Source organism: Tenrec ecaudatus, chromosome 18, assembly GCF_050624435.1.
Source record: "Tenrec ecaudatus isolate mTenEca1 chromosome 18, mTenEca1.hap1, whole genome shotgun sequence".
Classification (NCBI taxonomy): domain Eukaryota; kingdom Metazoa; phylum Chordata; class Mammalia; order Afrosoricida; family Tenrecidae; genus Tenrec; species Tenrec ecaudatus.
In genome coordinates this window covers 48,202,545-48,222,881 of record NC_134547.1, presented here as the reverse complement: position 1 = coordinate 48,222,881, position 20,337 = coordinate 48,202,545, and the positions used below count along the sequence as shown (strand labels likewise).

The 20,337-nt window shown below is 50.2% G+C and overlaps 2 protein-coding genes across 4 annotated transcripts in view; one reads left to right on the top strand and one right to left on the bottom strand.

Moving 5' to 3' along the window:
* Window positions 1-1,792: 1,792 nt before the first annotated feature.
* On the bottom strand, window positions 1,793-13,636 carry COQ9 (coenzyme Q9). The gene is made up of 9 exons (XM_075538045.1): window positions 13,540-13,636; window positions 9,566-9,734; window positions 6,143-6,278; window positions 5,694-5,836; window positions 5,420-5,504; window positions 4,174-4,278; window positions 2,913-3,068; window positions 2,595-2,648; window positions 1,793-2,325 (listed from the first exon to the last, which is right to left on the bottom strand). The coding sequence occupies exons 1-9, from the start codon at window positions 13,607-13,609 to the stop codon at window positions 2,290-2,292; spliced, it is 954 nt and encodes a 317-aa protein (XP_075394160.1). The 5' UTR covers window positions 13,610-13,636; the 3' UTR covers window positions 1,793-2,289.
* Window positions 13,624-20,337, top strand: part of CIAPIN1 (cytokine induced apoptosis inhibitor 1) — an 18,987-nt gene continuing 12,273 nt past the window's right edge. For 2 of the 3 annotated variants that reach the window (XM_075538050.1, XM_075538047.1), the window contains exon 1: window positions 13,624-13,767. The gene's annotated coding sequence lies outside the window, so the exon portion shown is untranslated. The remainder of the gene's footprint in view (window positions 13,768-20,337) is intronic. The other variant, XM_075538048.1, reaches the window with a different exon arrangement.

Below are 20,337 nucleotides of genomic sequence, written 5' to 3'. Positions count from 1 at the left end.
TTGTACAGCGATAATAAGTAAAGATTATAGTAGTTACAGAGAGCATGAGATAGAAAAGAAATATTGAAATAAATGGAGTCACATTTCATAGTAGCATGCTCACCTCAGCCCTGCTTGGTGGTATGGTGGAGAGGGCAAGAGAGACTTTAATGTTGACCAAGGCTTTTATATTCTCTGGGGACATGCAAGCCCCTTAATTGCAGGTGAGGACCTACGTCACAGGAAGGGGTTGTGCTATAGGTAATGCAGTAATGGAAGGGGGTGTTCTAGGGGTATCCACATAATAGGAAGAAGAGGGATTGGGGGTATACATGTGGCAAAATGGGCAAATCCTAGATACAGGATGGCAGCCTAACTTGGGATGTCACAGAGCTGGTTTGGCCTGTTCCCTGGCTCAGCTGATAGAGACCATTATCAGTAGGGTGTGAACTCCACCTACAGGAACCAAGCTAATGGTCGCAAGCCTCAGGGAGAAGTAATCCATTGTCCCCAGCAGCAGGGAGCAGGCCCACCCCTGTAGTGGGGAGACAGCAGTCTGGCAGTGACTGCCTTCAGGGAGGATGTAAGCATCTGACCCCCCCCCTCCACCCACATACTTACATGATCTCCCATCTATCCCAGTGCTGGAGATTATTAAAGATTTTCATCTTTGAGAATTAGGTTACAAAATGATCTTGTTGCATCAATTCATACTTAAGTAAAAGATATAGATTTTAAAATCCGATGGTTCTGTCAACTCTCCTACTGAGCCCCCTTAATTGTATTGGCTGTGAGCTCTATGCGGCCATTGCAATGGATTATTGAAGCCACCAGAAGTGTGGTCGGAGCAATGTTAGTGTCAGAATAGGGCAGAAAAGGGTGGAGACATGTCCGACTGCTGCCTGGCAGCAATAGGGAAGCCAGAGGGGGTAAAGCCTGGCTGTTCTACACCAGCTCAAGCAGTAGGAAACAGCGCCTTTGACAAGTCCAATGACAAAATGCACCATCTACAGTTCTGTAGCTGCTGGGGATGGGGACTCTTGAGCTCTGTGTTCTCTGCACCCAGCAGTGTACTCCCTGCAGGGCCTTTATATAATAATGAATTGTCAAGGTCCCCCAGAAAGCTTGGGGAGGTTACCTCCAAAAGGTGGCAGTTGAAATGTAGGAGTGGCTGGGGCTTTGAGAATCATAGCACCCATAGAGGAAGGAGGCCCTAAAACCTGGGCAGGACTTCACTGAAGGAAGGAGGTAAAAGGAGTTGCCTTAGCCAGGAGTGACCGGCTTCTTAAGACGGGAGGGGCAGGGCCGAGGGGATCCTTGCTCCACATCCATTTCTTCTGGGTAAAGGGAGACTCAGCTGGGCTGCTGGTGTGGATGGATGCGTTCAAGGACAAAGGAAGACAGGGCTGAAATCTGGAACAGCTACTGCAGAGAACCTGACAGGGTGCTGGAGATGAGAAGAGTTAGGGGTGCAGAGAGGGCCCAGTGGAAAGCCCACGAGGGACTGGAGAAGACTCACACAGGACTTCCTGTCAGGACTCATGAGAGGACAAAGCAGAAGACAGCTCTTCCGTTTAGAGGCGGAGACGATTACAAAAGCTCTAGGGCAGCCTCGTGGAGGGGGCGGATGTTCTTGAGGAAGGCCCGCCTGATGCAAAGGGCTGTAATTCTCCAGGCTATTGGCCAGTGCCTGGCCCAGGGCACCGGTCTCTCAGCTGCTAGCCTCAAACCTTCTCCCCATCACTGCGCTGTCTCCCTCTGGGGTCTCGGATACCTGCCCTGGTCAGTACAGAAAAAAACCACACGACACGCAGCAGCTTCAAATATATTTACTGTTATTGTTACAGACTCTAAGTTCACCAAAAATCCCATCTCAGAGGTCCTCGGAGGAGGTGCCCAGGTGCAGCGTTAAGGGCAGCAGGACCAGAGCTGGACACCTGCGTGCACGGGTCGGGGCTGTGCTGCCACCTGGTGGTTGGCGGCTTCAGAGCTCGCGATTGGCTGGGGTAGGAGGTGCCCGGGAGTCCATTTGCCCTTTCTCCTAGTCCTGAAGGCCTGGGCCGGATGGGAGTTTGCAAGCACACAGCAGCAATGCAGAAAGGCATCAGCAAGTCTGGCCTGCTATCAGAAACTGAAGAAGTGACCCAACCCTGGGCTAGAAGACTGTCACCAAGGGCTGCAGGAGTGACTCAGGAGTCCTTCCTGTCTGCTCCGTGACATCCTGTACTCGGATGCCCCATCATCCTTGTCCAAGGCCTTTGAATGCACCTGCTGGCTTTCTCTGGCACTCCCGCTGACACCCCTTCCATCTCACCTGCGCTGGTTTAGCCCCGTCAGGTTCTTGAGCTGACAGAAGGATGGAGACAGAGAGGGGTAAGGGCCGTGCTGGCCTCCACAGAGGCAGCTCAGGATTCCAGGGTGGCAGCCTGGCTATGTCGTAGTGACCTGACATACCAGCACCCAGAGAATCAGCAATCTCCCTTGTGGCCAAAAAAACCAAACTGGAGAGATTGGTATGTGGGCCCAGGAAGCTGAGCTACACCTCAGTTCGTCTTAGTATGAGCTTTTCAGCTTCAGATCTCTAAGCTATGCAGGGTGAGCTGGGTGATACTTACTGTCACTGCGGCCCCCATGAGTCCTTGCACCAGAGCCTCTCCGGTGGACTTTACCTAGAAGGAGCCAGAGTCAGGTTCCCATCAGCCCCCACCACAACCGCTAAGGGGGTGTCGGGGTGGGTGTAGGAGACACCTGGGAGTGGAAGAGGAACCCATCATCACCAGCCTGGCTGACCCGCAGGCAGCACTAACTGGTGGGCCCCTCTGGAGAATCGGCTGAGCCCCAAAGGGAGCCAAACAATCAGGCGACCAGCTGGGGCCCCAGGCAGACGGGGGTACCTGGCAGGGAAATGTCCTCAATGGAGAGCCCCGAATCACCTGCTTGGCAGTGTGGCCCATGTTCATTGCATCATGAATCCGATTATCCAGGAAGCGCCATGTGTCCGTGAAGTCCGGGGACGAGTCCTGCATCATCACCAGTTCTGTGGTGTTGTAGATGCCGGCCAGCACGGCTCGGCGGGTGTACCAGTTAAACTGCAAGAGACCACCGGGCACACAGGTCACTGGGCACTGCAAGGGGGCGGTCTGGGGTAGTTCCTACCAGAGGCCAGGCTGTGTCCCGGCCTCTCTTACTTCTCCCAGCCAGAGATGCTCCTTGAGACGGCTGGAGCCACGCTGCCCTTCCAAACCCACTGGTCTCAGAGCCACCTGCCAGGAAAGCGAGCTCCCCGGCTCAGCCTCCTGGCACTTGCTCAGCTGGTAGGTCTGAGGTCAGGGCCAGGATGGGTGATTCTGTGGCTGGGTGTGGCCAAGTCTCAGGAAGTCGGGGTCCCAGGACAACTCTGGGATCGGCCTCCTGCTGGGACCACACCCTGGGTGCTCCTCTGTAGTGAGGGCTGGGCAGGGCCAAGGGCAGAGGGGGACATCTGGGAGAAGTCAAGTACCTCAGCAACTTCGGGCTACCCAGCGAGCTGTGCTTCCCAGCACCAGCTCATGTTTTATTCATTTCTTTGGTTTCTAATTTCATTCTCCCACCCCCTTGGCTGGTATTTCCACATGAGCCAGCTTTATTAAAGCACTATGTTACACACACACACACACACACACACACACACACACAACCCCCCACCCCCTCAGGACAGACTGAGGTGTATGACCAGTCCCACCCGAGACTCCACTGTGCCATCACATATTAATTTCTTTTATGAAGGGATACATTTGCTTTTTTAATTTCCTACCACAAAGATGATGGCATTAACAAGTCGCAGTTTTGCCTGGGGCCTGTTGAAACAAACTTATTGATCTCTTAAAAGTGGGACGGGAGGGGGAGGAGCTTTTTCTCTAAGCCACAGTGCTGCTGTGGCATTTTCTTAAAAACCAGCCTCGGGACAGACACGGAGGGGGCTGCTGAACGGTCTCCTTCTTGGGGCACGGGGGAGCCGGCCACAGAGAGGCAGCCCTGTGACGCCCATGTCCCCTGTGTGGGCTGGGGCTGGAAGGCCGGGCCCAGGTGAAGACCTAGAACCCACTTTGGCTTGAGTGGCCTTCCTCTGACCTTTGTCTCTGGTCTCTCCTGTCTTGCTGTCCCACACATTCCACTTCTGTCACTCAAGCCTGTCCCAGGACAGAAAGCACTCACGTCCGTGGACTGGTCCCCAGCGTAATGCCACATGTCATCCACCATGCTGGTGAGCAGGCTCAGGCTGGGCGGGATGTTGTGCGGGAGCAGCAGGATGCTGAGGGCCTGTGGAGAAGAGGCGGCACAGGTGCTGCTCACAGCTAACCACCGTGCCTCCGCTGGTGGTGGCTCACCCGAGGTTGGGCTGCCCAGCTTCGGATCTCTGAGCCCCACCGTCTCTGGTGTGAGCTCCTGACAGCTAGAAATCCTGACTTGAGCGATGGGATTCAGGACCAAGAGCCTTCCCGCTTGCACTTGGGGATGGGATGCTGTGCAGCGAGGCTGCGAGTGAGGGCATGACTGGAAGAACCAAGCAGAGAGCAGGGAGGGGTCTGGGGCTTGAATTCTAGGCTGCCCTCCAGGCTCACAGCAGTGCCACTGCCACCTCTGGAGAGACTCCTCCCCCTTCTCTCGCATCAGGCACTCAGCGGACTGGTTACCCGCAATCCCAAAGCCCTTGACTGATTCCAGAGACCGCACCACGGCCAGCATCAGTCTGTCCTCATACAAGAACAGTCTTGCCCATTACAAACTAACACCCACTGGCTGAGCTGGTCAGAGAGGTCCTGGACTGGCTGCAACGTTCTCGCCAAGTAGCCTAGAGGAGACTCCAGCTGAATCAAGGCAGCCCGAGGCAGACACACACTCACTGCTCGAGCCTGAAAACCAAGCTGGGCAGGGACACCCCCTCCCCCCCAGGCTGCACTTGCTCGCCCATTACCACCTGGGGGTGGGGTCCACCAGAGGTCTTCAAATGTCTGCCAGCTGACTGACTGGAGCTGCATATCTGCAGGCTCTCCCAGCAGGCGTCCAGGCGCCTGATGACCTCTGAGCCCCCTTCTCCCTCATGGGCCCCCGATTGAAACTTTCACTGAGAATGCAGTCCAGCACTGTGACGTGCCTCGAATCAGGGACGGAAGCTCCAGGAAAGGGGGCCCCTGAGATGAACTTTTCAGGACAAGCTGCACAGGCAGCTTTCAGGGCCAGGCTTAGTGGTCATCCCAGCCTCCCTTCTCTAGCCTTGGCCAGGGGTCCTTCAGAGGGCCCAGGAGGTGACCTCACTGCTGGGACTGAGACACGCTGCCTAGCTGGGGCACCGGGGAGAGGAAGGAGTGAACGTTCAAACGGCCTCTCTGGGTGCAAGGGGCTGAGATGTGGACCTAGGAAGGTTAGTCCTGCTGCTTGGGGCTGAGCCTGAACTCTGTACCCGAGGCCAGTGCTCAATGTAGGGAATCAGCATTCTCAGCCTGGTTTCCACGGCGTCCCTCAGGAACTGGTCTGTCTTCCTCTTCCTGGAGGAGGGAAAAGAAAGCGGTGTGGCGTGGGTTCGTCAGCCGGCAGCAATGGAGTGCCTGCGGCCCCGGGGCCCATGCTGCCTGCCAGTCCCTTCTAAGCAGCAGGGCTGTTCCTGGCTACTCTCCTGCGGGCCTGCTTAGGCAGCCGGTGGGAGCGGCCACCTCCGTGCCCAGTGCCACACTCACTCTGCCTGGCCCAGCTGCACCAGCTTCTGCTCCTCTTCCAGCACGCGGGTGAGCCGAGCGTTGCACTGGGTCACAAAATGCAGAATCAGCTCACTGCCATCGTTCCCAAACATGCTGGCCGCCGAACTGGAGAGGCCCAGGGACTACAGAGGGGAGAGGAAACAAACTCCAGGGCACGTCCCTTACAGAGCCCTCCACTTCTGCTACAGCACCCGGGCTGCAGTGGGCGCAAGCTCCTGTGTGTGCTTGGGAAGCTCAGGATGCAGCAGGGAACAGCCACTCAAGTCTGCCTCGGGGCATGGGGTGGTAGGGGTGGAAGAGGGGGTTCTTCGCTGCTGGGCTCACAGAGGAGAGCCCTGCCAGGATTACCTCCGATTCCCTCTGCTCTTCCTAGAGCCCCGCCCACCTGGCTGGCCCTGGTCAGGCTTGTCCCGGCCTTGCCCACACACCTGGGCTCCTTCTGCGATGGCCTCTGCGGTCCATCCATGGGCAGGCACGAACTCCAGGGCTGCCGTCAGGAGGCGGTGCTGCAGCTGCGCCTCACTCTCATAGTCCTCCTCTTCCTCACCACCCTGGTCTGTGTACCTGAGGCCGGATTGGAGATGTGAAGATGGAGGCTGGCAGCCAAAATGTGCCTGAGCAAAGCCAGACTCTGTGTCCCTTCTAAGCACATTTCCTTTTGTTAATGTCTTAAGGCCCACGGGGGGGGGGCGGCCTTCTTCCTCCATCGTCATGTGGTCAGGAGGTCGTCACAGGGTTTCCCACGTCGTAACTGTTATGACCCAGATCACCAGGTGTCTCCCACTCAGAGCAGGCAGCTGAGGGAATGGCCAAGCACTGCATGGCCACGGCGATTCAAAACACCAGACAGCCCACCCAGCAGTGTGCAGGCAGCTGCTTTCTCTGACTGTACGAGAGTGGATGAGGGCACATGGAGCCCTGGTGGTGCTCTAGGGAACGTGCCGAGCAACTAATCACTGGGTCAGCAGTTCAGACCCACCAGTTGCTTTGTGGGAGAAAGCTGAGGCTGGCTGCTTCTGAGTCAGTGTCGGGACAGTGGGTTTGGCTTCAGTTGGGTATGAGGGCAGGGACTTCCCCTGGCAGAGTTGGTGCTGATGTCACAAGTGGATGCTGACTCACTGAAGCCATGTAACTGAGTACAAGTGCTCTGTTGGGCTTCTGGGTCTTTATGGGAGGTCAGCAGGCCTGGAGCCTGGGAACTGCTGGGTAAGCCTAAACCATGAACCTTTTGGTTAGCAGCCAGCAGGTAACTACTGCACCCCAGGGCTCCTTTGGCATACAGCACAGTCTCCAAAACTATTGGATGAGTTGAAATAATGAGTTTGGGTTTTTTTTAAATCATTTTATTGGGGGCTCTTAAAGCTCTTATTAAAAAAAAAACCAAAATCACAATCCACACATATATCGTGTCAAGCACATTTGTACATTATGTTGCCATCATTTTTTAAAAATGTTTTATTAGGGGCTCATACAACTCTTATCACATTCCATACATACATCAATGGTGTAATTGCCATCATTTTCAAAACATTTTTTCTACTTGCCCCTTTGATATCAGCTCATTTATCCCCTCCCCAAGAACCCTTGATCATTTTGATATATATTTTTCATGTCTTACACCGATCACTATCTCTCCCTTCGCCTACTTTTTTGTTGACTGTCCCCCTGGGAGAGGGTTATATGCAGATCATTGTGATCAGTTCCCCTTTTCTCCCCCCACCTTCCACTTACCCACCTGGTATTGTTACTCTCATTATTGGTCCTGAGGGGTTTATCTGTCCTGGATTCCCTGCATTGTGACCTCTTATTTTTATTAGTGTACGTGCTCTGGTCTAGCCAGACTTATAAGGTAAAATTGAGGTCATGATAGTGGGGGGAGGAAGCATTGAAGAACTAGAGGAAAGTTTTACGTTTCATCAGTGCTATACTGCACCGACTGGCTTGTCTCTTCCTCATGACCTGTCTGTAAAGGGATGTCCAATTGTCTAAAGATGGGTAGACACTCCGCAACCCCCTCATTCACATTGATATTATTTTTTGTTCTGGGTCTTTGATGCCTGATACCTGATCTCAATGACACTTCATGATCACATAGGCTGGTGTTCTTCTTCCAGGTGGGTTTTGTTGCTTCTCAGTTAGATGGCCGCTTTTTTATCTTCAAGCTTTTAAGACCCCAGACGCGCTATCTTTTGATAGCTGGGCACCATCAACTTTCTTCACCGCATTTGCTTAAGTACCCATTTTGTCTTCAGCTATCGTGTCTAGGAAGATGAGCATCATGGAATGCCGGGTTATTAGAACAAAGTGTTCTTGCGTTGAGGAAGACCTTGAGTAGAGGCCCAAGGTCCGTCTGCTACCTTAATACTTAACATATAAATATATATGTACATAGATCTACTTCCCTATCATTATATAAAAAATACATGCCTGTATTTAGACCTCTATAAATGCCCTTTGTCTCCTAGTTCTTTCCTCTATTTCCTTTCACTTTCCTCTTGTCCCACTATCATGTTCAGCCTTCACTTGTGTTTCAGAAATTCCTCTAGGCTATATTGCCTTTGATCAAGCCACACCAGGCATACTATGCCCTTCTCACCATCAATTTTAGATCATTTGTTGTTTCCTTGTCCCTGGGTTTAACACCCACTTCATTCCCCTATCTCGTGTCGTGCCCGTCCCTCCACCCCCGCAACCATAGGTCCCATTGTTTTCTCCTCTGGATTTATCTTATCTAGACAGACATGCAGAGAAAATAATAAACACAAAACAAGACAAACCAAAACAAAACAATGACAAGAACAAAAAAAGAAATGCCTATAAATAGTTCCAGGTCTGTTTGTTGACCTTTAGGAGTGGTTTCTGGCCCAGTATAATGAGGTGCCACGCCATGCCCCAAAGTCTATTTTTGGTATTCCCCGGGGACTTCATTGTTTTGCTCCCCTTGCTGCTCTGTTGCACTCCCTTAGTGTTTCGCTGCAGCAAATAATAAGTATTTTAATCAGGAAATAGCTCTGGTAGGGTAGTGGATGGCACACTAGGCTGCCAACTGTAAGATCAGCAGTTTGAAACCAACGGGTGCTCCACGAGAAAAAGATGAGGCTTTTATTCCTATAAACAATTACAGTTTTGGAAACCCACGGGGGCAGTTCTACCCTGTCCCACAGGGTCGCTGTGTTTCAGAACTGGCCTGATGGCAGTGAGTTTGGAGTTAAGAGTTTTAATTAGGAAGCCAGAAAAAGAAATAAACTTTAACCTCAGGTCTAGAGAAGTTTCTTAGTGATGGCACCAAGAAGAAAAAAGAAATTAATAGGACATAAAATGTGCTTTACCTTTCTGAACCCTACCCTTGGATCCGGGTGTTATATGTGGAGATCCTCTGCACTAGTGCCCCATCCACGTTGTTTTCACGTCAGCGAAAGAAACCCAGGTCTCAGGAAGAGAAGGTAGTAAACAATGGTCTAGCCTGTGTGCTAGATGTGACACATCCACCAAAGGACTGTGGGCTTTGAGAGGTGTGCAAAATGCATCTGGAGTGCAAAAAACCAGACTCTGAACAGTGTACATAGGCTACAGTATCATTAACTCATTTATAATGAAGTATGCCTAAAGACATTTAAAAGGGCATTCACCAAAATAGGAGCAGGACTTTCTCTGGACTTAGGACTGCTGTTCACTTTAATGTGTTTCTGGGATGGCTCAGCTGTTCTGGGATGTGTAGGCACTGATTTTTTTGTGAAAACAGAGAAAGCTTTGAAAACAAAAGGGAAAAAAGGGAGGGTAGAGAGGAGGGAGTGGAAACACTCAAACATCGAGTGACCAGAAACGGTCGGGGTAGGGGTTTAGCTGCCTACCTGGGGGGTGCACGGGAAGACTCTGGGTTGGGGGCTTCTTCGGCCCGGTGTGTCTCAGAGTGCTGCTGAGAAAAAGGCGGAGGGGAGTGCTGCTTCTGCTCATCTGCCGCCAGCCACACGGCTGAAGTGTGGAAGGCTCTCGGCACCAGAAGGGGTCCGCAGAAGGGCACTGAAACAGAGAAACCGAGATGGGCTAGTCAGTGAGGGGCACTTACCAGAGCAGGACCTTGGAGAGCCAGGGTGGTACTAGGGGTGGGAGGAGGAAAAAGCAGGGCAGCACCTACTCCAGAACCACCTACCCAGCTGACAATCTCAGATAAACTGCCAACCTGGAGGGGTAGCAAAAGCAGTGAGGGCGTGGCTGGGAGACCTGCATCTACCACGCAGTAGCTGTGGTAATGGACAAAGGATTCCTCCCCAGTGTGCTGGATTAAAACATCTACAAGTACTCACTACTTGCTCAATGAGAGTTTTGGGGGCCCCCCAGAGCGAAAGAACCTCTAAAACATTGCACACCTATCAACCACGGCAAGAGCATGTCCCGACCCCCCATGGCTTCTATCTGGCCGTGTCCAGTGATGTTTTCCTACGGGCAATGTTGGCAGCCCCTCACTGACCTTATGAAAGAGCGTTCTTAAGCACACGGCAATTATTATTCTACTTCCCAACGTTTTACTGTAGACATTTCCAAACACCCAAGTTGGAATGATTGCAGAACGAACACCGAGCTATTGACTACCTAAATTCTATACTATCAGTCGTGTGCTTCCTCTCATTTTCTGATGAGTTCATTACGGGCCTCGGTGTTCCTCCCTCAACACTCCAACCATCATTGACTGGAGTCCAGCATTTGCTTACAGTTCTTTTACGGAGGTGGCATTGACAGTACAGTGTACAACTCTTAAGTGTACCACGCTCTGCGCTTTGACAAATGTATAAACTGAATCCCTCTGGACAAGCATTGCCACCATCGCACAAAGTCCTCTCAGGCCCCTCTCCCGGCAGTCTCCGCCAGGCACGGCTCTGAGCTAGTTCACCCTGGATTAGTTTTGCCTGTTCTAGAAGTCCATGTCAATGCAACCACCCTGAGAAAAATGGCTGAGAGACCACATGTGCCCTCCCCTGGCTTCACAAGGGAGAAGGAAAATCCCACTCCTCAGCAGCCCAAGGCAAGGTCAGACACGACCCTCCATCCTTCTGGACTCTGTTCGGTTTTTACTGTTCCTCTCATGGCACTCGACTCTGCTGGGTGGTAACTCATTGCAATGGCTACATGCAACTCCTAACAATGCTCACAATGATTGGGGTTTCTTAGGGATGAGGTCACAGGGCAGGAGCATAAAACATTAAGGATACCGTCACTGGTCCACAGAAACACCTGTCCTCAGCCCTGTGGTCCCCTGGCCTCTGTCTCTGTGGGCCAGGAAGCCAGTGCGCTTCTCTGCCTGACAGTCAGTCTTGGGGCTGCTCCTTTGCTGTCTCGTGCTCTTCTTGCCTCAGCCTCTGGTTTCGGCACAGTTCAGGGGTTTCCAGTGTCCTCTGTTGGTAGCTCTTCTTCCAGGATGGTCCCAGGAATTCTCCCTTCTGGTCTCCAAGATGCTCATTCTCATAGCCAGGGAAATGACTGAAGTGACCAATCTTATCTCTGTGTTCACACACCCTTTTTGCATAGTCCCACCCAAGCTTCTGGAGGGAGGTACAGAGCCAGATAGAAGAGACACATTGAGAAATTCCACTCTGCCACACGTGCCTGTGCTTTCTGGCTGTAAGCTTTCTTTCACTTGGTATGATGTTTGTTAACGGCAATGGAGTCCATTCTGACTCCTGGAGACCCTAGAGAGGAGGGGAGAACGGCCCCTGGGGGATTCTCAGGTGGCGCTTCTTTACGTGAGTAGGTAGCTTTGTTAGGCAGATAGGCAGGGATGGGATGTCCATTGACGCATGCCCAGGAGAGCCAAGCATAGAACAAAAGCCTAGGTTTTCCTGCCGGTGGGCACAGATGGGCTTTAAACCTGGATCAGCCCACCTGGGCCAGGTGATTGCAATTCAGCCAATGGGATCGACCTGGGGTCGTTCACCACGCTTCCCCCCCCCCCCCCAGGAATCCTTGAAAAGGCAGGAACTGGGGAAAGAACTGGAGAACAAACTTGAGACGACTCTTTTTTAGAGAAAAACTTGGGAAAGAGATCTTTGCGTGACCCCGAGCAGTCTCTGCCAGGCTGTATGGTTGAAAGGAATCCTATGGGTGCCACGTAAAACCTGAAGCTTCTTTTAACTCTCATTAAATTCCCTTGGATCAAGAGCCAGGCTTCGATGTGAATTCTTTCTCATGCGGAGCCAAGGACCAAGGTATAACTCTAGCCCAGAGAGAAAGATCTTACAGCTTCACTTTTCTCCTAAGGAGCTGGTGGGTTTGAAATGCTGACCTTGAAGTTAGCGGCCCAGTGCTTAACCCTTGACATCACCAGGGCTCTCATTGCTTACTTTTGAGAAACATGAGATCATTATTTTTTTCCTCTCACCAAGCTTGGCGGATAAAGACATGGCAATCAGGAGTCAGAAATGACCTGACAGAAAAGTATTCAAATAGTTATGTTGGTCTCACCTAAAGGTTAGCCATTCGAACCAACCCAGTGGCACTGCAGAAAGAGGGCTTGGCGGTCTGCCCTTGTAAGCAGTCCAGCCTAGAAACTCCCGAGGGAGCAGGTCTACTGGCAGTCACCAGGCGTGGGGGGGAATGTGGATAGGAATTAGGGTTTGCAGTTGTTTCAGTATTCCATTAAGAAATAGTATTCTTCTTGATACGACGACACCTGGTCAGTATTCGGGTGTTATGAATAAAGCTGCTGTCAATGTTTTTGTGCAAATCCTTCTTGTAGGCAAATGACGGTGATCTCTTGGATAAAGGCCCAGGAATAAAGAGATTGGCTGGGTGATAGGCATGACTTGCACTAAACATTTAGTTTGCAATTGTGCATGACAACAACAAAAGGGCACTCATCTCATCTCTTGAGATTCTAGGAAACAATGATTTTGGAAGGCAATAAGCATCTGGACAAAAAAAAAGAAGGGACGCAGTCCCAAATTAGGATTGCAGAACCACTGTGGTTCATGGGGGAGAGAAGTATGAATTGTTATATATTTCTGTACTGTGTTGGCATAAAGACAGGGCTTTCTACTCCCACAGAGTTAGTCTCAGAAACGCAGAGGCAGTTCTACCCTGTCCTATAACGTTGTGATGAGTTGGTATCGAGTTATCAATGGCAGTGAGTTTGGGTTGGTTTTAATTTTTGGCTACTGTGTCAGCTAAACGCTTCCTATTTATGGGTGAGGTTGGTTTTCCATTTATGGTAGCCATACAAAGTTTCCTCCTAAGTGCCGACGCCTGAGCTACATCCATAAACACGTTATACATGTTGTGCGCTCTCAGTTGGTTCCGACTTGTACGACAGCGCAGATTGTCCCACGGGGTTTCCTAGGCGGGCGAAGCGAGCAGGTCAGCGGTTCGAACTGCCGGCCCTTGTGAGGCAAGCGCTTTTACTCACTCACTCGTGCTCCTCACTCCACACGCAGGGGCACGGATACTATGAGGCTATGCCAGGATTGGAGAAATGGCGGGAAATGACAGACGGCTGGGAGACGCGGAACTAGGCGCTCCCCGGGGCTGTTTCCCACGCCGTCCTCCAGCGGTCCCGGCCAGTAAGTTGTGAGCGACGACACTGGGCACGCCGAGTGACCTTGGGCTGGCATTCCCCCGCCCTCTTTGGGGCTCTGAACTCTGTGAACCTCGAACAAAGCCCCGCGGGGCCGCCAGTCAAGCTGAGGCAGCAGCGAAGGCGGCCTCGCGCCGAATGCCCTTCACCTCACCTTGCTCACAAGCCACCACGGCGGCTTCCTCGCCCCGCGCACAACCCAAGTCGACCTCGCGCCCCCCGCCCGCTCCTCCCTGGTTCCCGTTTGGGCTGCCACCTCACCAGGCCGGCACCGCAGCTGCAGCAGCCTCCAGCCCACCCGGCCGAACGCCCCCGACACGGCCGCCGCCATCTTGGGAGCGGGCACGCCCCTGCGGACGCGCCGATGACGTCAACGCGCAGCGCCGTGACGTAGAGGCGCAGCCACTTCCTCCCGCCTCGTCCCTCTCCTCTCGCGAGAGGCGCGGAGCCGGCGTCCGCGGAGAACCCGGGAACGAGCTCGGCTGCCAGGTGAGCGTTGGTCTCGAGAACCCGACCTTTCTAACGGCCCCTCCCAGGTCACCTGTGGGCCCACATCCTCCCAGTCCCCGTGCCCAGGCACGTCCTCGGCGGCGATGTAGCTGGGGCCGCCCTCCGAGGAGGCACGGGCTTTAACCGGGAGCGGCCGATGCCCGGCGCCGGCTGCCCTGGGCGCCGCTGGCCTGGGCAACCCGCTTCGACCCGCTGGCCGCGCTTGTGAGCCGGCGGCTCCCTTCGCTGCGTTTCTGACATTGGGAGAGCTGACGTCTTGGTCCCTGGCAGCAAAGAACGAAGCTCCCGAGGTGCCCGAGCGCGCAGGTTGTCCTTTCGAGAGGTGGCTTCTAGGCTTGCCTGAACCTCCCAGATAACTGCGTGGTTCCAGTTGAATCTTACCTCCAACTTGCCAGGTCGTAGGAACTCGTGTCAGACGTTTAACCAGTGCCCCCAGGAATTCGGAGGGTCTGCAGACTTGGGAAAGGCTGGAGTGGCTCCTTCTGAGAGTGCGTTTTAAGAGCCACAGTGACCTGAAGTGGTGGCGGCCTAGTCTAGGGACAGGAATGCAAGAAGGGAGTGCCTCCCGGGGGGAGATGAGAACCTCGTCCTCCTGCTACGCAGTGCATTCAGGGTTCATCGTGGTCCTGCAGGACAAAGTAGAACTGCTGCCTGTTTGGGTTTCCGAGTCAGTCGGTATTAGGATATCAGACAAGGCAGCTTCATATTCTCCCCAGTTGAGGGTGGTGAGGTCAACTGCCGCCCTTGAGATTAGCAGCCCAAAGGACACACACTGCAGGCCACCAGGGCTCCTTACAGGCTTCGGGGGAATAAGTAAATGGTTTTCACTTTGGGCCTGCGAGTTTACATTGCATGTATTTCTTGTTAGACTTTGTTTTGTCTCTTTCAACTTTTTGTTGTGAATCAGTTGGGGGTTTACATTTCAGATCATCAATTTGTGTTTAACAACTTAAAACTACTTACGTTCTCTAATCGCTTGTGCGCCCGCCCCCGCTCCCCACCCCCACCCCCATTTCTATTTCTTGTCTGTCCATCCATTCCCAACCATCAAAGTCTGTTACTTCTGGCATGAAAACCTTTGTCTTAATATGTATTAATGGTGTTCTCATACAGTATTTGTCCGTTTCTTGATTGACTAACTTCACTCACTGCCACTTGTCAAGTTTATTACACTGTGGGGGCTTGTATATTGCTGTCATGCTGGAAGCTATGTCGCTGTTATTTCAAGTACCATCAGGGTTATCCAAGGTGAACATGTTTCAGCAGAGCTTCCAGACTAAGATCAGCCTGAAAGAAGGAATAGGCCTGTCCACATTGAGAAATTGGTCACTGAAAGCCGCATGAATAACAGCAGCACGTTGTCAGAGACAGGGTCAGAAGATGAGCCCCTCAGACTGGAGGGCACTCAGAGTGAGGCTGGGAAGGGCCGCCGCCTCAAGGGAGAGTCGACCACGATGATATGGATGGAGTGAAGCTGTCAGGGCCTTCACTTGCTGATGGGGCATGACTCAAAATGAGAAGAAACGTTTGTAAACATCTGTCAGGAACTGGAACTTGGATGGCGTCATCACAAATGAAATTGAACATGTAAAGATTAGCGTCCTAGGTAGTAGTGAGCTGAAATGAACTGGTTATAGGCCGTCTGCAGTTAGACAGATGGTTTATCATGCTGAGAATGACAAATCCAGAGGAATGATGCCATAGGCATCATTGAAAAGGAGAGTTCAAACTTTATCTCGAAGTACAATCCTGTCTGTGGTAGGATATCTGCACATGCAAGGATCCAGTCAGTACAACTGTTACTCACATTTCCGCGTCCACCGCTAAAGCTAGTGATGAAGGCATTGATGAATTCTACCAGTGTCTTTAGTGTGAAATGGATCAAACCTGTAATCAAGATGCATCGTTAGTGGTGGTGATTGGAATGCAAAAGTTGTAAAGCAGAAGGAACAGTAGTTGGAAAATACGACCTTGGTGATAGAAATGAAGCTGGAGATCGCATGATAGACATTTGTAAGACTCATTACTGCTTCATTGCAAACACCTTTATAAAAACAACAAATGACTTCATACGTGAACTTCTCCAGAGGGGATACCTAGAAATCAAGTGGACTTTATTTTTGGGAAGAAATGATGGAAAAGCTCAATATCAGCGGTTGAAACCAGGCCCGGGACTGACTGGACCAGACCCATTAGTTACTCCTATATAAGTTCAGGTTGAAACTGAAGAAAAAACAAGTCCAGGAGAGCCAAAATATGACCATGAGTACAGTCCGCTTGAATTTTGAGGACATCTCATGGATAGCTTTAACTCATTAAGCCATAATGACAGATGACCCGATGAGCTGTGGAATGATATCCAGAACTTACACGAGGAAAGGAAAAGGTGATTACAAAGGCAGGAAAGAAGAGATACTCTGAAACTTGCTCAAGCCAATAAATGAGAGAAATGATTGAGTCAGAGCTGAAGAGAGAATTTCAAAGGAATGTTTGAGAAGACAAAAGTAAAGTGTTAGGATGAAATGTGCAAAGGTCTGGAGTGAGAAAACCAAAGTGGAAGAACATGCTTAACATTATCTCAAGATGCCCACAGGGTTGTATCCTCTCGCTGGATGTACTCCATCTGAGGAGCTGGATCCCAGGAAGGCTTGTTGACAGACAGCCTTTGATATGCAAATGACAATCTTGCTCCCCCCCCCCCCAAAAAAAAAACGAGGACTTGAAGCACTCGCTGATGAAGGACAAGGACAGCAGCTTTCAGTAAGGATTCCAGCTCACTAAAAAGAGAGCCAAAATCACAACTGAACCAGCGATGAATGGAGAAAAAAATCCAGTATCAAGGATTTCATCTGACTTGAATCCACATTAAGTGCTCATGCAAGCAGCATTGGGTCAATCTACACAAAATCTCATTGAAGAGCAAGGATGCCACTTTGAGGACTAAGATGCACCAGGCCGAAACCATGATATTTTCCGTCACGTCCTATGCCTGTCAACACTGGACATTGTATGAGGAAGACCAAAGAGGAATCGATACTTTTGAATTATGGTGCTGGCGAAGAATATTGAAAGTACTAGTACTGCAAATAAATCTGTCCCAGAAGAGGTCCGGCCAGAGTTCTCTGTGGAAACGAAGATGGCAAGGCTTCATCTCGCAAACCTTGGGCATGTTATCAGCACAGATCAGTCTTTGAAAAGGACATCATCCCTGGTAAAGTAGAAGGGCAGGAAAACTGAAACCCCTTAAAGGACGGACTGGCCGAGTCCCTGCCACAGTGGACGCAGGCATACCTGTGAGGCCGGCGCCGACTGGGCGGTGTCTTTCTGCCGCACGTAGGGTGTGAGTTGGGACCATGGCACAAAACAGCAGCCCCAGGTCTGCCTATGCCATGAGCTGCTCTTCAGTGTCACCATCTTTTTGTAGCATTATGTCGTATTTCTGTTTGTGCACAAAAGTTTGTTTACCCATTCTCCTGGTGGCCTTTGGGTCGTCTCACCATCTTCTTGCTATTGTGACCAGGGCTGTGATGAATATGGGTGTGCCGAGGGATTACTGGGCCACACAGAGTTTCTAGCCCCAGTTGTTGGCGGCGGGACTTCGCACAGTGGCTGCACGTTTCTGCAGTCCCCCCAGCAGTGTTTGGTGATGGTCGCAATCTTCCCACACCTTTCCCAGCATTCAGGAAGTCCCCTTCACGTGCTTTGTCTTCTGTTATGTTTGCTAGTATATGTCACCCTGCATTGGGCCCTTCCTTAAGTTTGCCTCCATTTTTTCATTGATGATCTTTATAATTCTAGGATTTACATTTAGGTCTTTAATCCACCTTTAGTTTGCTTTTATAGGGGGGTGAGGTATAGGTCCTGTTTCCTCATTGCACAGATGGAAATCAGTTTTGCCAGTACCATTTGTTGAAGAATCTAACTTTTTCCGATTTAATGTGTTTCAACACTGTGGAAGACGAGTTTTCTGTAATTTGATGGGTTTGTTTCTGGGTTCTCTATTCTGTTCCATTGGTTTACATATCATTGTACCAGTTCTGGGCTATTTTGACTACTGCGGCCAGGTAATGGGTTTTGACGTTGTGCTTTGAGAGGCCTCTTACTTTGTTCTCTTTTTAAGTAGTGCCTTTGGCTTATCCTGGGTTTCGTTCCTCTCCATAGAGTTGGTAATTAGTTCCCCATTTCGTAAAAGAATGATACTGGGATATGGGTTGGAACCATATTATATTTATAGATTGCTTTGGATATTATTGGCATTTTCAAAATGTTAGTCTACCTATCCATGAATATAGGACATGTTTCCATTTATGTTGGTAGGGTCTCTTTTGGTTTCTTATATTAGTGTTTTGTAGTTTTGTTTGTACAACTTCGTCTGCTTGTCCCTGGGATATACACAAGTTAGGTTTACTTTGGCGGTCGTATTAGGACAAAACCAAACCCCATAAGACCAACTACACCAACAATAGCAACAACCAACCAGCAAATAGGCAAAGAAAACAAACTAAAGACGGGAAAACAAAACCCCATAGAAACAAAAAAGTGAAACATTGTCCATCATCTCTCTGGGGTGTAAGATAATTACACCTATAACTGACATCAGTTCACTGTCGGTAGGAGGGGTCTTTGTGAGTATAGTCCACCCACAACCCATGGGTTGTTGCCTACAGAGTTCAACCTCCCATTTGATTGAGCTCTGTTACCCTAAGGATGGGGGCTGGTGCTGGGGAAACTTCCTGGGTCGATGCTTCCAAGTGCAGGTCCCTGCCCAACAGATCACAACTTGTTATATCATGGTGAGCTGGGCATTGAAGTATTAAGTGATGGTGATTCTGGGTTCCTTTCCATTGGACACCCACCAAGCTGGGGATTCCCCCCAAGGTCCACTGGCCACCACTTCTACAGCCTCAGGGCAGCTACTCCGCTTCATCTTCTACCAAGTACCTCCGTCCTCAGTCCCAGGGTTCAGGCAGCCATGAAGCAGGGCTCAGTTCACTCCACTGGGCCTCTGTCTTAAATCCTTCTGCTGTAGCCCTTTACCGTGTGGCCTGCAAGGTCAGTGATCAAGGTCATCATGGTGCTTAGTCCATGGTGTGGGTTCACTGAGGGTTGGGAGAAACATTTGTAGTGTCTACCCAGGAATGCCCCTTGCCCCCCTAGGTTCCCTACAATCATTGTTTAGCACCCCTTCTCGATGTGAGGTTGCTTCTCCCAGTCACCCACCACACTCACCAATAGAAAGATCTGTGGCTCCTCCAAAATGTAGATGCCCCCCTCCCCTGGTCGTAGCTTGGTTTTCTGTCAAGGTTCTTCTTCCAGCCCTGGGGGGGGCATCATTTATCTTGTCTTTATTTTCCTTCAATCTGCTGGTGGTTTGTCAATGTGAATCATGTCAGAGAACTAACTTCTTGCGGTGTTTGTTGTTTTTTCTCTTATTTCTCTTATAAAGCGTTCTTAGTCACCCCTTCCCCCCCCCGCCCCCGTGATTGAAAATGCTTTGTAACATGTCAGTGTTTTAAAATTTGTTCAGGCTTGCTTTGTGTAGTCTAACATGGTTGTTGTCTGGAGAATGTCCCATGTACACTGGAAAAGAATGTACCGTATATACTCTAGTATAAGCTGACCCAAATAACAGCTGAGGCACCTAATTTTACCACCAAAATGCATTGAAATGTGCTGAAAAACTTGGCTTATACACGAGTATATATGGTCTATTCTACTTTTGTTGAATAGAGTGTTCTATGTATATCTAAAAGATAGATGTGATTGTGCTTAGTTCTTCTGTGCCTTTATTTTCTTTCACAGTATTCTGTCCTTCAATAGTAGTGTACAGAAGTATCTTACTATTGTTGTATTGTCTATTTCTCTTTTTTTAAATTTTTTTATTGGGAGCTCATACAACTCTTATCACAATCCACACATACATCAATTGTGTAAAGTACATTTGTACATTCGTTGCCCTCATCATTCTCAAAACATCTGCTCTCCACTTAAGCCCCTGGCATCAGGTCCTCATTTTTCCCCTCCCTGCTCCCCCCTCCCTCATGAACCCTTGATAATTTATAAATTATTATTATTCTGTCTGTGTCTCTCTGTATCAACGTACGGTGCATATATGTTTATTGTGGTTATATTTTCTTGTTCATTTGGCCTCTGGTTGTTATGTAATAACTTTCTGTATTTCTCATGATCCGTTTTGCTTTGAAGTCTGTATTTTCAGAGACTAATATTGCTACTTAGGCTTTTTAAAAGTTGCTACTTAAGCTATTTTAAAATTGTCATTAGCCTGATATATTTTTTCCATCCTTTGATTTTCTGTCTATTTTTGTCTTTGTATCTAAAGTGTGTCTCCTGTTAGCAGCCTTTTGATGGGTCTTCTTTTCTTACCTGCTACTTTCTGATGCTTGACTGGTGTCATCATTGATCATGTGTGAGTTTGTTGCTGTGTGTATTTTTGTGGTGTTACTGGTTTCTTCTTCATAAATTTCTTTGCTGGGTTTCTTTTGTTTGTTGATTTTCTTGTCCTTTTTCCCTTTGCTGTTACTTTATATT